At 44.9% G+C, this 17094-nt stretch overlaps 1 protein-coding gene across 2 annotated transcripts in view; it reads left to right on the top strand.

The window, feature by feature from the left end:
* Positions 1-17094, top strand: part of dnai3 (dynein axonemal intermediate chain 3) — a 105147-nt gene that overhangs the window by 51079 nt on the left and 36974 nt on the right. For both annotated transcript variants that reach the window (XM_059648269.1, XM_059648270.1), the window contains 2 exons: positions 7619-7741; positions 15891-15964. In XM_059648269.1, the coding sequence (XP_059504252.1) occupies positions 7619-7741; positions 15891-15964 (197 nt within the window). The remainder of the gene's footprint in view (positions 1-7618; positions 7742-15890; positions 15965-17094) is intronic.

A 17094-nucleotide genomic window follows, 5' to 3' on the forward strand; every position in this document is an offset into this window, starting at 1 on the left:
ATTGACCTGTGATTGTGACTAATCATCATGGAGAGATTTATTGTGTATCAAACAAAAAGACAACTGTGCACCTTTATATAGATTACAAAGGATACATATAAATATTATCTTTTGAAGTGTTTTTATTATCAAAGTTTTCATGTGAACTTCACATTCATTTGAAAAATTTGACATGCCAAGTGGTTTTAACCCCTCAGATGTGACTAACTGAGTCAATGCATCTTAAGCACAGGTGTTACCTTCCCAGGTATTTCTCATGCCTTCCAGTCATAGTTAGTTCAATCACATATAACATCATTTAATTGATTATTACAGTAACAGCTTATACAGTAATACAGTACCGAGTTAGTTCATGCCAACCAGGTGAAAGGCTCCATTTTACCCCTTCACATTGGTGGAACTTTATTTAATCTTCTTTACTTTACGCTTGTAACTCTTGGTATGTGAAATAACTCCACAGGAGCTGGCATCCTCTCACCAAGTCACCCTTTATTTACGCATGCACAGTAAGTGGACTCTGAGCAGCGAACTCAGAGCCTGTCCCTGGAGTGAGGAGTCTGCCTGCCACTCCTGTTTATATCTGTCAGCCAGCGCTCCCTAATTTGCCCAGATTAACAGCCTCAATCAGGGAACTTATACCCAATGGGATACACTTGGCCAATCTTGTTCCTATCAATACAGTAAGGAAAAGGAGTGTGGAAATATTTTAAGGTGCCATTCCCATCTGGCAAAGGAACATAATGTAAATATAATAATTGTGTGTGAGCGTAGATCATACATCTCCTTGTGCCTGCTTTGCCAATCTGTACAGTCATGGTTGGCTTCAACTCCATTTTCCCACTCACTCCCCATATTCTCTGATCCTGATGGACAAAAAAATCTTTCCATCACAATCTTTGTTCTATTCAATGATGGGGCACCTGCAGCCATGTGGGAAAATGAATTCCAAAAATTCTCAATGCTTTCAGAGACTGGATTTCTCCTTATCACAGCCCTAAGTGATTGGCCCCTTATCTTGTAGCTGTGCCCCCCCATGTTCTAGATTCTTCAGCCAGAATAAAACAATCTCTCAGTGTGTGTGCTATCGAGTCTCTTCACTTAATATTACTTGGAATGAGGTGTATTCTCGTGCTGACATGATCATTAATCTTGTAATATAATCAACCAAAGAACTTGGAAAGAAAGCGGTCAATTCACCAGCCCTCAATGGTCAGAGCATCGAGGGTGGGATTTGTGACAACATGTTGCAGCTGTAGGAGACATTAATGAGGCCACTCATAGAACAATGTGTACAAATGGGGTGGCACGGTGGCTCAGTGGTTAGCACTGCTGCCTCACAGAGCCAGGACCCGAGGCTCAATTCCACCCTCGGTGGGCTGCCTGTGTAGGGTTTGTACGTTCTCCCTCTGTCTGTGTGGGTTTCCTCCGGGTGCTCCAGTTTCCTCCCACAGTCCAAAAATGTGTAGCTTAGGTAAATTCACCACACTAAATTTGCCCATAGTGTCCAGGGATGTGCAGGCAAGGTGGGCTGTGGACTAAACTTAGCAAGTGCAGGGTTACAGGGATTGGGTCAGGGTGGATCTGGGTGTGATGCTGATCTGAGGGTCAGCGTGGACTAAATGGGTCTTTTCAAAGATTAGGGGAGTACAAAATTGGAGGACATAAGTTTAGGGTGAGAGGGGAAAGATATGAAAAGGACCTAAGCGGCAACTTTTTCATGCAGAGGATGGTGTGGGTTTAGGAATGAGCTGCCAGAGGAAGTGGTGCAGGCTGGTACAATTACAGCATTTAAAAAAAATACATTTGGACATGTACATGGATAGGAAAGGTTTAGAGGGATGCAGGCCAAATGCAAGAAAATGGGACTAGTTCAATTTGGTAGGTATGCCTCAAGTAGGTATGAACGCATTGGACCAAAGGGCCTCATTCTGTGCTGTAGGAACATAGAACACTGGGTCATGACATATGCAATTGCACTGGTTCCTGGAAATTATACAGTAATTATTACTATGTAAATTACAAAGATATATAAAGTGTAAGTTTACCAATGCAAATTCCAAACGTATTCTGAGTACAGCTTCCTAATTACTAGAGGGCATAGGTTTAAGGTGAGAGGGGAAAGATTTGAAAAGGACCTGAGGAGTAAATTTTTCACAGAGGGTGGTACTTGAATGGAACAAGCTTCCACAGGAAGTGGTGCAGGCTAGTACAATTGGAACATCAAAAAGACGTCTGAATGAGTACATGAATATGAAGGGTTTAGAGGAATGTGGGCCAAATGCTGGCAAATGGGACTAGGTCAGTTTGTATAGTCTGGTCGGCATGGACAAGTTGGACTGACAGGTCTATTTCTGTGCTGTATGACTTTACGACTATGACTTTACATCAAAATCAGAAGCTCATCCAAGTGAATGTCTTGAAATAATGCACAGAAGAAAATAATTTGAATGCTTCCTGTAATCAAAATCTAACAATGACGAGTCTTTTCTGCCCAATAATAGAACATAGAACATAGAACATAGAACAGTACAGCACAGAACAGGCCCTTCAGCCCACGATGTTGTGCCGACCATTGATCCTCATGTATGCACCGTCAAATTTCTGTGACCATATACATGTCCAGCAGTCTCTTAAATGACCCCAATGACCTTGCTTCCACAACTGCTGCTGGCAACGCATTCCATGCTCTCACAACTCTCTGTATAAAGAACCCGCCTCTGACATCCCCTCTATACTTTCCTCCAACCAGCTTAAAACTATGACCCCTCGTGTTAGCCATTTCTGCCCTGGGAAATAGCCTCTGGCTATCAACTCTACCTATGCCTCTCATGATCTTGTATACCTCAATTAGGTTCCCTCTCCTCCTCCTTTTCTCCAATGAAAAAAGTCCGAGCTCAGTCAACCTCTCTTCATAAGATAAGCCCTCCAGTCCAGGCAGCATCCTGGTAAACCTCCTCTGAACCCACTCCAAAGCATCCACATCTTTCCTATAATAGGGCGACCAGAACTGGACGCAGTATTCCAAGTGCGGTCTAACCAAAGTTTTATAGAGCTGCAACATGATCTCACGACTCTTAAACTCAATCCCCCTGTTAATGAAAGCCAAAACACCGTATGCTTTCTTAACAACCCTGTCCACTTGGGTGGCCATTTTAATGTTGAATCCTGTATGTTATACTGAAAATGCTACTTATTATACATGTCAACATGTTTAGTTAAAATGCAGAATTAGAAACAGAAACTTTACAGCTTCTTGTTAGCCTCCTTAAACAACCCAATTCTGATAATAAAATGTGAGGCTGGATGAACACAGCAGGCCCAGCAGCATCCCAGGAGCACAAAAGCTGACGTTTCGGGCCTAGACCCTTCATCAGAGAGAGGGATGGGGTGAGGGTTCTGGAATAAATAGGGAGAGAGGGGGAGGCGGACCGAAGATGGAGAGAAAAGAAGATAGGTGGAGAGGAGAGTATGGGTAGGGAGGTAGGGAGGGGATAGGTCAATCCAGGGAAGACGGACAGGTCAAGGAGGTGGGATGAGGTTAGTAGGTAGGAGATGGAGGTGCGGCTTGGGGTGGGAGGAAGGGATGGGTGAGAGGAAGAACAGGTTAGGGAGGCAGAGATAGGTTGGGCTGGTTTTGCATTGCAGTGGGGGGAGGGGATGAACTGGGCTGGTTTTGGGATGCAGTGGGGGAAGGGGAGATTTTGAAGCTGGTGAAGTCCACATTGATACCATTGGGCTGCAGGGTTACCAAACGGAATATGAGTTGCTGTTCCTGCAACTTTCGGGTGGCATCATTGTGGCACTGCAGGAGGCCCATGATGGACATGTCATCTAAAGAATGGGAGGGGGAGTGGAAATGGTTCGCGGCTGGGAGGTGCAGGTCCTCCCACCCCAAGCCGCACCTCCATCTCCTACCTACTAACCTCATCCCACCTCCTTGACTTGTCCGTCTTCCCTGGACTGACCTATCCCCTCCCTACCTCCCCACCTATACTCTCCTCTCCACCTATCTTCTTTTCTCTCCATCTTCGGTCCGCCTCCCCCTCTCTCCCTATTTATCCAGAACCCTCTCCCCATCCCCCTCTCTGATGAAGGGTCTAGGCCCGATACATCAGCTTTTGTGCTCCTGAGATGCTGCTTGGCCTGCTGTGTTCATCCAGCCTCACATTTTATTATCTTGGATTCTCCAGCATCTGCAGTTCCCATTATCACTGATCCAATTCTGATCGCTTACCTTTTACAATTCGCTTTCATGTTCCACCTTTTCAAAAGTATTTCATGATATCCTATAAATTTTTGCTAGCAAGATTCCTTCTGGTACAGTTCAGAATGTCCTGGCAATCCTTATCAAAAATGAAACTATATTATTCTTCCCTTCATACCTTTTGGTTAAATTTGTTACCAAGTTACTGAGCAAAAAAATATAGATTTCTCCTTCAAAATGAAAAGCCACATAGAGATGTGTGGCACATCTATCAGTCGGCATGCCCAGCTGTAATGTACCAGACTTGGGCCCTCCTCTGGCAAGAGATCTTCAAAGAGTCAGCTCTTAATATATCCACAATCCTTACAAATGCGACTCTCACGGGAGGCAACAACAATGGAAACAGTTGAAAAAGCTCAGCGGGTCTGGCAACATCTGTGGAGAGAAATCAGAGGTAATGTTTCAGATCCAGTGACCCTTCTTCATAACTGATGGTAGCTAGGAGAAAGTTGTTAGAACATAGAACATAGAACAGTACAGCACAGAACAGGCCCTTCAGCCCACAATGTTGTGCCGACCATTGATCCTCATGTATGCACCCTCAAATTTCTGTGACCATATGCATGTCCAGCAGTCTCTTAAATGACCCCAATGACCTTGCTTCCACAACTGCTGCTGGCAACGCATTCCATGCTCTCACAACTCTCTGTGTAAAGAACCTGCCTCTGACATCCCCTCTATACTTTCCACCAACCAGCTTAAAACTTTGACCCCTCGTGTTAGCCATTTCTGCCCTGGGAAATAGTCTCTGGCTATCAACTCTATCTATGCCTCTCATTATCTTGTATACCTCAATTAGGTCCCCTCTCCTCCTCCTTTTCTCCAATGAAAAAAGTCTGAGCTCAGTCAACCTCTCTTCATAAGATAAGCCCTCCAGCCCAGGCAGCATCCTGGTAAACCTCCTCTGAACCCTCTCCAAAGCATCCACATCTTTCCTATAATAGGGCGACCAGAACTGGACGCAGTATTCCAAGTGCGGTCTAACCAAAGTTTTATAGAGCTGCAACAAGATCTCATGACTCTTAAACTCAATCCCCCTGTTAATGAAAGCCAAAACACCATATGCTTTCTTAACAACCCTGTCCACTTGTGTGGCCATTTTAAGGGATCTATGTACCTGCACACCAAGATCCCTCTGTTCCTCCACACTGCCAAGAATCCTATCCTTAATCCTGTACTCAGCTTTCAAATTCGACCTTCCAAAATGCATCACCTCGCATTTATCCAGGTTGAACTCCATCTGCCACCTCTCAGCCCATCTCTGCATCCTGTCAATGTCCCGCTGCAGCCTACAACAGCCCTCTATACTGTCAACGACACCTCCAACCTTTGTGTCATCTGCAAACTTGCTGACCCATCCTTCAACCCCCTCATCCAAGTCATTAATAAACAATTACAAACAGTAGAGGCCCAAGGACAGAGCCCTGTAGAACACCACTCACCACTGACTTCCAGGCAGAATATTTTCCTTCTACTACCACTCGCTGCCTTCTGTTGGCCAGCCAATTCCGTATCCAGACAGCTAAGTTCCCCTGTATCCCATTCCTCCTGACCTTCTGAATGAGCCTACCATGGGGAACCTTATCAAATGCCTTGCTGAAGTCCATATACACCACATCCACAGCTCAACCCTCATCAACTTTTCTGGTCACATCCTCAAAGAACTCGATAAGGTTTGTGAGGCATGACCTGCCCCTCACAAAGCCGTGTTGACTGCATTTGATCAAGCCATGCTCTTCCAGATGGTCATAAATCCTATCCCTCAGAATCCTTTCTAACACCTTGCAGACGACAGACGTGAGACTTACTGGTCTGTAATTGCCGGGGATTTCCCTATTTCCTTTCTTGAAGAGAGGAATTACATTTGCCTCTCTCCAGTCCTCAGGTACGACTCCAGTGGAGAGCGAGGATGCAAAGATCTACGCAAGTGGCGAAGCAATTGCATTTCTCACTTCCCAAAGCAGCCGAGGACAAATCTGGTCCGGGCCTGGCGACTTGTCAATCTTAATGTTTGACAAAATTTTCAGCACATCAGCTTCCTCTATCTCTATCCGTTCCAGCATGCACACCTGCTCTTCAAAGGTTTCATTCACTACAAAGTTCTTTTCTTTCATAAAGACAGAAGCAAAAAACTTATTTAGGCCTTCCCCTACCTCCTCAGACTCCCCACACAAGTTCCCTATGCTATCCCTGATCGGCCCTACTCTTTCTTTGACCATTCTCTTATTCCTCACATAAGTGTAAAATGCCTTTGTGTTCTCCCTAATTCGTTCTGCCAAACCTTTCTCGTGCCCCCTCCTGGCTCTCCTCAGACCATTTTTGAGCTCCTTCCTTGCCTGCGTGTAATCCTCTCTAGCTGAACTTGACCCTAGCTTCCTCCACCTTATGTAAGCTACCTTCTTCCTTTTCACAAGAAGCTCCACCGCTCTCGTCATCCAAGGTTCCTTTATCTTACCCCTTCTTGCCTGTCTCAGAGGGACATATTTACTCATCACTCGCAACAACTGTTCCTTAAACAGTCTCCACATGTCTATAGTTCCCTTACCATGGAACAATTGCTCCCAGTCCATGCTTCCTAACTCATGTCTAATCGTGTCATAGTTTCCTCGTCCCCAATTAAATATCCTCCCATTTTGCCTAATCCTCTCCTTCTCCATAGCTATGTAGAATGTGAGGCAGTTATGATCACTATCACCTAAAACTATGCAGAAGATAGGCTAGGGGAGGGGTTAAGGAGGAAACAATAGGTGGAGATATAGCCCAAAGGAGGAGTGTGAATGGCTACTAATGGGGATCATTGGTGGCTAACAATGGGTTGTGTGTAATAGTAGACCACGTCATAACAAGGCCCGGTGTGTGGGGGTTGGTGTAAGGACATGGGAGAAGGTGACTCAAGCCCCAAGTTGAACTCGGTATTGAGCCCAGAAGTCTGTACAGTTCCCAAGCGGGAAATGAGGTGCTGTTGCTTCAGCTTGCACTGAGCTTCATTGGAGCATTACAGCAAACCTGAGACAGAGATGTTGGCCAGAGAACGTGGAGATGAGTTGAAATGGCAGACAATTGGAAGCTTATGTTGGAGGTATGTCCAGTATCCGAGGTTAACGAATTGATCAAAACATTTGTTGATGTATTCCATGCTTCAGAGATAATGGAAACTGCAGACGCTGGAGAATCCGAGATAACAAAGTGTAGAGTTGGATGAACACAGCTGCGAAATGTCAGCTTTTGTGCTCCTAAGATGCTGCTTGGCCTGCTGTGTTCATCCAGCTCTACACTTTGTTCCATGCTTCATGCTTCTTCCGGAAATAAAGATACAAAGTGTTGGATAAAGTTTGTTTTTGTTTGATTTCACAGCCTGAGTTAGACCCTGCACCGCACTACGAGGTTCCCATTGCTCACCACTGCGCAGTGTCATCAATCGAAAATGGACACAAATCCTTTATTACCGATTTATGTTGGGTGCCTGACCACTTTGAGGTAAGCGATTATTTCATATAAAACCTTTTGCCATTCTTTCATGGGTGTGTGACTGTCAATTTGTTACCAATCTGCACTTGCCTTTTGAATGAGTATGTTGCTGGTCCATTTAAAAGGTGAGGATAGTAGAGGCAGAGCCCTCATAACATTTAAAAAGTAATTAGAGGCGTACTTGCAATGCGAAGCCATACCATGGGTACGGCACAAGTGGTGGCAAATGAGAATAGAATTGTTAATTTCTAATTTTTGACCAGCACAGACCTCACTGACTCTAAAGCGACAGTTAGGAGTCAGGCACATTGCTGTGTGTTTGGAGTCATGTGTAGCCCAGCGCAGTGAGGATTAAGATAACAAAGTGTGAAGCTAGATGAACACAGCAGGCAAAGCAGATGCTGCTTGACCTGCTGTGTTCATCCAGCTTCACACTTTGTTATCTTAATTCTCCAGCATCTGCAGTTCCCATTATCTCTGAGCGGTGAGGATTAGATTAGATTAGATTCCCTTTTCCTTCCCTAAGAGGCATTAATGAACCCAATGGAGATTTTATAACAGTTGATAATGGTAATATGGTTGCCATTCTTTTAGTTCCAGATTTTCTAACTGAATTCAAATTTCTTCATCTGTCGTGGAGGGATTGAAACCCGTGTCTGCAGAATATTGACTTGGAGCTCTGGATTTCTGTCCATTGATGATTTATTTGAATTGGCCGCTGGGTGGTGGTGTACTCATGGTCTGGAGGGCAAATGATAAGGAAGTTGTGGGTTGAAATCTCACCACAGTAGCTGGGAATTTGAATTCAGCGAAGAAGTGCATTTGAAATGAAAGCTGCAAAGCTGTCGTCAGGAATGATGACCCATTGAGCCAGCAGGTGAACCCAGTGATACTGTCACTTTTAACTGGGAAGAGTGCACAATTAGCATGTCCCAGTGTTCCTCAAGCCATCACAAACTGGATAAATGTCTAACGCCCCAACGAGGCCTCCCGAAAGGAGCAATTTGCCTGACTGGGGCTACTGAGGGAAAAAGATGTTTCACATGGGGTTCCATCAGGAACTGCAAATAGATGTACTTCCTGCAATGCATTTAACTTTAACATAAAGCAGGGAGAAGAAACATTTCTCATCTTGCATTGTGCGATTTAAACTTTGGCCCTTTAAAAATCCAAATAAACAGGTGCTCAAGGTTTTGGAGTAGGTCTGTACTGCCCTGAGGATGTTACCAAGCACGGTAACGAAACGTCTGTGGAACAACAAACCAGATCGGCGAGCCAACCAACCTCAACACACGTACGCTCAGTTACAATTATGACAACTGGGAGACAGAAGGATTAATGCAGATACTAATGAGTGGAAAACAAATATTAAAAAGGTGTTCAAAAGACCAGACTGTAACATAGAAAGTGATTTCCTCACAGTTCTTTTGATTTTAGCAACAATGAGACACCCTTGAACCAGTTATCCTTCGAATTGACAGTTGGTCACTTGGATCTATGTCTTAAAATACAAGAACAGTATCGCAGTTCTGGAAAACTGAAAACAAACCCAGAGAATGCTGGAGAAACTTAGCAGGTCAGAGAGTTACAACCATAGAGTTGTACAGTATGAAAACAGACCTTTCAGTCCAATCCGTCCATGCTGACCAGATATCCCGAACAAATAAAGTCCTCTTTGGCCCATATCCCTCTAAACCCCTCCTATTCATGTACCCACACTAATACCTTTTAAATGTTGTAATTGTACCACTTCCTCTGGCAGGCCATTCCATACCTGCACCACCCACTGCATGAAAACATTTCCCCTTTGGTCCCTATTATTTTTTTCCTGTCTCACCTTAAACCTATGCCCTCTAATTTTGGACTTGCCAGCCCTGGTGAAAAGACCTTATCTATTCACCCTATCCATGCCCCTCATGATTTTATAAATCTCTATAAAGTCAACCCTCAGCCCCCAATGCTCCAGGGAAAATAGCCCCATCCTTGTAAATGTTTTCTGAACCTTCCTATAGCAGGGAAACCAAAACTGCATGCAGTATTCCAAAAGTGACCTAGCCAATGTCCTGGACAGTTACAACATGACCTCCCAACTCCTAAACTCAATGCACTGACCAATAAAGGCAAGCATACCAAACACCTTCTGCACTACCCCGTCTACCTGTGACTCCACTTTCAAGGAACTATGAACCTGTACTCCAAGATCTCTCTGTTCAGCAACACTCCCCAGGACCTCACCATTAAGCGTATAAGTCCTGCCCTGATTTGCCTTTCCAAAATGCAACACCTTATCTAAATGAAACTCCATCTGTCACTCCTTGGCCCGTTGGCCTAGTGGCCCATCTGACCAAGATCCTGTTGTACTCTGAAGTAACCTCCAATTTTGGTGTCATCTGCAAACTTACTAATCATAAGTCCTATGTTCACATCCAAATCATTGATGTAAATGGCAATAAAGCATGGACCCACCAAGGACACACCGCCCGTCACTAGGCCTCCAGTTTGTAAAGCAACTCTCCGCCACCACCCTCTGTCTGCTACCTTCGAGCCACTTCTGTATTCAAATGGCTAGATTTCCTGTATTCCAAGTGATCTAACCTTGATAATCAGTCTGCATGAGGAACCTTGTCAAACACCTTACTGAAGTTCACACAGGTCATGCTCTCTGCTCTACCCTCATCAATCCTCTTCGTTACTTCTTCAAAAAACTCAGTCAAGTTAGTGAGATATGATTTCCCATGCATAACGCCATGTTGACTATCCCTAATCAGTCCTTGCCTTTTCAAGCACATGGTATTCCTGTCCCCCTGGATCTCCTCCAACAACATATCCACCACTGATATCAGGCTCATCAATCTATAATTCCCTAGCTTTTCATGTCCTTTTTTGCCTCTTGATTCCCCTCTTAAATAACCTCCTACGGCCTTTCTTCTCTTCTAGGGATTCACTCAATCCCTGCTTTCTATACCTGACAGACACTTCCTTCTTACTCTTGACTGACTCTGGAGCATTGTGGAGAGAGAAAACAGAGTTATCTTTCAAGTCCAGTATGACTCTTCTTCAGAGCTGAAACAGTATGAAGAAATTGCTCCTTGCCTCAGCCCTACCCAATCCTTTGTCTGTGACCTCTAGCCCTGATCATCAAAAATGCCCCACCTGTGTTTAGCCTGTTTAGTTCTGTGAGAATTTTATATGTTTGAGATCCCTCCTAATTCTTTTAAATGCTTTTAAATGTAATCCTAACTGATCTAGTCTCTCTTCATACATCTGTCCTGCCATCCCAGGAATCAGTCTGGTAAAGCTTCATTGCCTTCTGTTTGTAGCCAGAACATACCTTCTCAGATAAAGAAACCAGAACTGCACACGATATTGAAGGTGTGGTCTTACTAAGACACTGTACAATTGCAGCAAGTATCTCTGCTCCTGGACTCAAATCCTCTCACTGTGAAGGCCAACATACCATTTGCCTTCCTCAAAAGTTCTGAGGCAGAGTCACTGGGCCCGAAATGTTAACTCTGATATGTTTCTTCACAGATGCTGCCAGACGTGCTGGGCTTTGTTCCTGATTTACAGCATCCCCTTATTAACATTCTTAGATTGTGTCGTCTCAAATTTCAAATGGATTTGTCAAGCATTATTTCCCTTTTCTTAATCCATGTTTGGTTCTATCACTGTTTTCCAAGTGCTCTGCTATTAATTTTTTTATTAAAAAAAGAATGTAACTGTCATATCAGGTCCTGGCCTGTTCATAAACACTTTGCTATATTTGGATTCACTATCTGTGGAGTTAGCCCTACAGTGATTGTAATGAGAACAACTAGGTGGACCTTGTAGAATATGAGCTCTCTGATTGGGGCTGTTAATCTGGTCCAATCAGGGAGCCCTGGCTGACAGATATAAGCAAGAATGTCAGAGATTCTGCTCACTTTGAGAGCTGTCTCTGAAGGAGTTGGATCAGTCTCAAGTAGTATGTATGTGTAAATAACAGGTGACTTGGTGACTGGCCCCCGTGGAGTTATTTCAAGTCCCATACCCCATTTTGTTTTCTTTCCCTCACTGACAGGTTTCCAAGCTCAGATCCCTGCAGTACCCCACTAATCACTGGCTGCCCCTCTGCCTGAGAGGGCATCACCACTTCCCATTCAGAAGTCTGTTTTTAATATATTAAACTCTGGAACTCCCTCAGTCTCCACTTCAGAGTGAGCTGTTTGTGCTAACCCTCGATCTGCTCCCTGGGCCTCAATTAATGAAAACAGTGAATACATTTACTTTGAATTATCCACATTCTTAAACAGATTCTCAACTCTCCTAGCCTCACTTTGCGGTATAATGAATGAATGAATTTGCCTTATTGTCACAGCTTCATTACTGTAGGCTCTGGCGATGGACTTTGTTCAGTCATTGCTCTTGTCATCACACTCAGTGAAAATAAAATCCCGGGAACTTGTTCAGGGGCCTGAGGGCCAGAAGAAACGTTTGAGGGAACACTGCTCTCTACCTAGCCCAATCACTAACACTTTGGCTTTTGTTGAACTCTCTAGGCTGAAAATCAAATCCTTCTGCAGCAAGAGATTTTGAGTAGCAACAGTATCTCTCTGAATAATTAGGAAGGTGGCTACCTTTGAATAAAAGTGCTCTCCATGTCTTTTGTCTAGTTTCTGTACTACTTCTACGCTGAAGCAATGTTTACCTACTGTCTCTGCGTCGTACCTGAAGGTACTATCTGATCTATGCCCTTTTCCTTCTGCCTTTCCTTTTTTGGATTCATTCGTTTGAGTGCCAATGAATCACACAGGTTTCGCCCTCAAATTCCAGCTTTCTGAACACATGTGTCCCACCTGATTACAATGGAAACATCACCCTCAGCACTTTACCTTCTGGGCCTGAGGAAGAGACCTTGAGACCTTGAATCAAAAATGCAGAAAATTCTGGTATTGATGATGTCATGGATTAGCCTAAGCCTGAGTTCTGTTTAGGTCTTGCTGCTTGTTTCTTAGTCAGAAAGCCATAGAGGCATATAGTGTGGAGACAGGCCCTTCAGCCCAACTCTTCCATCCCAACCAGGATTCCTGAACTGAACTAGTACCATTTGCCTGCATTTGACCCATTTTCTCAAAACCTGTCCTATTTGTACACCTGTCCAAATGTCTTTGAAATGTTGGAACTGTACCTGCATCTACCACGTCCTCTGGCAGTTCATTCCAGACATGTACCATTCTCTGTGTGACAAAGTTGCACCTCAGGGCCCCTTTCAGCTTAAACCCCTCTAGTTTTGGACTCCGCTATCTATGGGAAAATACCTTGACTCTTCACCCGATCCATGCCCCTCATGAATTTGTAAACTTCTATAAGGTCACCCCTCAGCCCCCTACACTCCAGGGGAAGATGTTGCAGTCTATTCAGCCTGTCATTATCACTACAGCCTTACAATTTTGGTAACACCCTTGTAAATCTTTTTTGCACCCTTTGAAGTTTAATGACATATTTACTTTAGCAGGACAACCGGAATTGCACATGGTACTCCAAAGGTGGTCTTACCAATGTCCTGTACAGCTGTAACATGACACCCCAACTTCTGTACTCAATGCACTGACCAATAAAGACAAACTTACCAAATGCTGTCTTCGCCACCTGCCTACTTGTGTGTCACTTTCAGGAAACTACGTACCTGCGCCTCTAGGTCTCTCTATTTGACAACACTCCCCAGGGTCTGATCATTTAGCTGCCTTTGTCTGAGGAATGGGGAATTGAATTGCTCAGCAAGATCCCACAAACTGTAAAGCAATAAGTGACCGGGTGAACCACAGTATAGGCGATAGATAAAAGATAAAGACTGGCAAGAACATTGCAAAGTTAGCCTTATTCTCAACTGAAACGTGCCATTGCAATCTTTCCCATCTGTCTGCAAAAGTGATTGGGCCATTAACAACTCATCTGACTGACTGGATTGCTCCTTCGGTGTTACAGTGGGAAAGCCAGCTTTTACTGGCTTGTGTAATTTTATGTTTATTTTTATTTATTTGTGTGATGAAGGCTCATGATATGTTATTATTGCTATTATTTGGAAACTTGAGTTATAAAGTAGGCAGGACCATGCATTGAGTTAAATTTGATTAGTATTTCTATATGTGTGGGTTAAGAAGGGACAGACTGGGCTAAGTTTTACTTTTCTTGGCTAGGTTTGTGTTGTGTTGAGTTTCTTAGAGGATGATTCACTGTGAGCCGTGAGCAAGTTCACTCGCCATATCTTAGCAATCCACCTCATTAATGACCTACCTCATCCTGTGGTGTCCCTTAAGGTACAATTCTATCTCCAATTTGCCATGTGCCTTTCCCAGAACAACTCCCTGTTCACTGGGTATCCAGGTCACTTGTGGCTACACCATCAGTCTGGAGCTGTCCTGCATGGTTTCTAATATTTGCCTCAGGATATGGCAGATAGGGGTAATGGGCACTTTGCTTTGTGGACAGGGACCTGGAGCTCCTGTTGGTGCAGACATGGACACCCTTTTGCCCCCTGACCAGCAAAGGAGAACATGATACCAGGCCATGCCCAGTCTAATCTGAGATTCCCACCTGGGTCAGAGCAGTCTCAGTGTCTGGAGGAACGCCCAGTGCTGTAGGAAGAAGGTCAGTGTCATAGAGTCATGGAGTCATACAGCACAGAACCAGATTCGTTGGCCCAACTCGTCCACCTACTCCACCCTTCCAGGGTGTGTGCCAACATCTTCTCTCCAATACCTCACGATCACCCTCTCTCTGACACTGTGCCCACTCCCGTCAAGGCTCATCTTCACTATCACCTGCAACATCCTCCCTCACTCAGTCTCACCCATCCCAACCTTGAAACCATTAACCCCATGTACCCTCTGTGCTGCCCACTCACTCACTCAGACTCCTCCCGCCTTGCACTAACCATCGGAGCTATACCACCCACTTCCATTCCCTCTAATACCTGCCTCTCTCTAATTCCAGGAGGCACAGGCTTGGAGGGCCAAAGGGCCTATTCCTGTGCTGTAATTTTCTTTGTTCTTTGAAATAAGTCTCCAAATGGGGCAGAAAGAGTCATGATGGGTAATCCCCTGCCTGACATTCATGCCCTCACCTCTTCTGTGCAGAGGATCCTGACTCTGAACACCCCACGGGGCTGACTGACCATGTCCAAGCTGCTGGGCTGGTCCCAGGTTGCCCCTGACGTACTACTGGGACCCTCTGTGTGAAAACGAACTTGTGTAATGTGACTGACGCATGTGGACAACAGTAATAGCGGTACCACCCACTTTCATCTGGGCTGTCTGCCATTCCAAGAGGATAACAGCCCACAACAGGGCAGATGGAGTCAGGGTGGGTGGTGGGCTGCCCAGTATTCAGCTCCTGATGCTCTACAAGGAGTGGATTCAAGTCTTAACTGCTCGGAGTGGCTGACTGACTGCATCCGAGCCCTGTGGATTAGCATTGGATGGTGCCCTTACCTTCCTTACTGTGCTGGCACATCCTGAGAGAAGGCTATCTCCCTTGACTTGACTGAGAACAGCTGGCAACTATGATAAATCCAGGTAGCATGGTGGCTGAGTGGTTAGGGCTGCTGCCTCACAGTGCCAGGAACCCAGGTTTAAATCCTGGATGACTGTCTGTGTGGAGTTTGCACATTCTCCATCTGCATGCGCGGGTTTCCCCGGGTGCTCCGGTTTCCTCCCACAGTCCAAAGATGTTCAGGTTAGGTGGATTGGCCATGCTAAATTGCCCTGTAGTGTCTGGTGATGTATACGTTGGGTGGGTTGGCCATGGGAGATGCAGCGTTACAGGGATAGTGTGGGGGAGGGCTTGAGTCTGGGTGGGATGCTCTTCGGGGAGTTGGTATGAACATGTTGGTCTGAATGGCCCAAGTTGACTCTGTGGAGATTCTATGAAGCCTCCTGGCCTTACACCTGCATTTAATGACCAGGAAAGGCAACTTAAGGTAGGAGTGCCGTGGGTGCCCAGATAGGCTCAGAGTGAGTGGGTGCTTTGAGAGCAAGTTAAGAAGCCCGGAAATGTCCTTGACATGCCTTTAAATGTTTCATTATATTGAAGGTGTTACATATGTGCAAATGGTTATTGTTGTAACACTGTATAAAGTAAATCATGTTGCTGATTTTAAAAAATGTCATTCTTTTCCAAGATATCAAGAATGGGAGTCCCGTGTACAAGTGCAGAAGGGATGTGTGTCCAACTGATCACATGCTCTCCTGATTGGTAAATACATTCCTATGCATTAATTGTGCGGGATCTACTGTCTATTTGCAAGTTCTTACTGTCACCTTCCAGAAGGACAAGAGCAGCAGACACATGAAAACACCAAGCCCTGCAGGTTCCCCACCAAAGCAGTCACCAATCCACACTTAGAAATATATCGCTTCAGTATCACTGGGTCAAAATCATGGAATTCCCTCCCCAAAAGTATTGCGGGTCTACCCACAGCACATAGACTACAGCGGTTCAAAAAGACATCTCATTACCACCTTCTCAAGGACAACTAGGGATGGGAAATACAATGCCTACACCCCACGAGGGAATAGAGACAAAACTGCAGGCGTACAGAGTTGCCAGGCAATGGGATTGACCATGACTTCCAGCAGTGTTCTGATGGGACGGGCTCCACCTGAGCTATGCAGGGACCAGAGTCCTGATGAATTGCAGAGGCTGTATAGGCTGGGTCGCTTTTCACTGGAGCATCAGAGATTGAGAGGTGACCTGAAAGGAGTTTATAAAATAATGAGAGGTATAGATAGCTGACGGTAGTTTCCCTAATATGGGGAATTTCAAGACTAAGGGGAGACATTTTTAAGGTGAGAGGAGAGAGATTTAAAAAGTACAATAGAGGCAAATCTTTTACACAGAGGATGGTTCGCATGCGGAATGGACTTCCAGAGGAAGTGGTAGTTGTGGGTAGTTACATTGTTTAAAGTACACTTGGGTGGATATATGAATGGGAAAGGTTTGGAGGGATATGGGCCAGGAGCCGGCAGGTTGGACTAGTTCATTTAGGGATTATGTTCAGCATGGACTGGTTGGCCTGAAGTGCCTGTTTCCATGCTGTACGACTCTATGACTACAGTTGTGAATTAGGGAGGGGGATGTTCTGGAAAAAGTTAAGGGGGAAGGAGGGCTCAGAAGTTATTAAAGTTTCCAGAACAAGTAATAGGATAGAGGGAATGGAATGATTTCGGGATATGACTTCAGGCACCAAGGTAAAGGGACTAATCTGAGAACGGGAGGCCGTCACTGCAGGACTGAGGATGTTGTACTTAAATACATGCAGTATCTGAAATAAGGCTAATGAGCTTGTAGTGCAGATTGAAATTGGTGGGTACAATGTTGTGGGT

Source organism: Stegostoma tigrinum, chromosome 8 (assembly GCF_030684315.1).
Source record: "Stegostoma tigrinum isolate sSteTig4 chromosome 8, sSteTig4.hap1, whole genome shotgun sequence".
Taxonomy (NCBI): domain Eukaryota; kingdom Metazoa; phylum Chordata; class Chondrichthyes; order Orectolobiformes; family Stegostomatidae; genus Stegostoma; species Stegostoma tigrinum.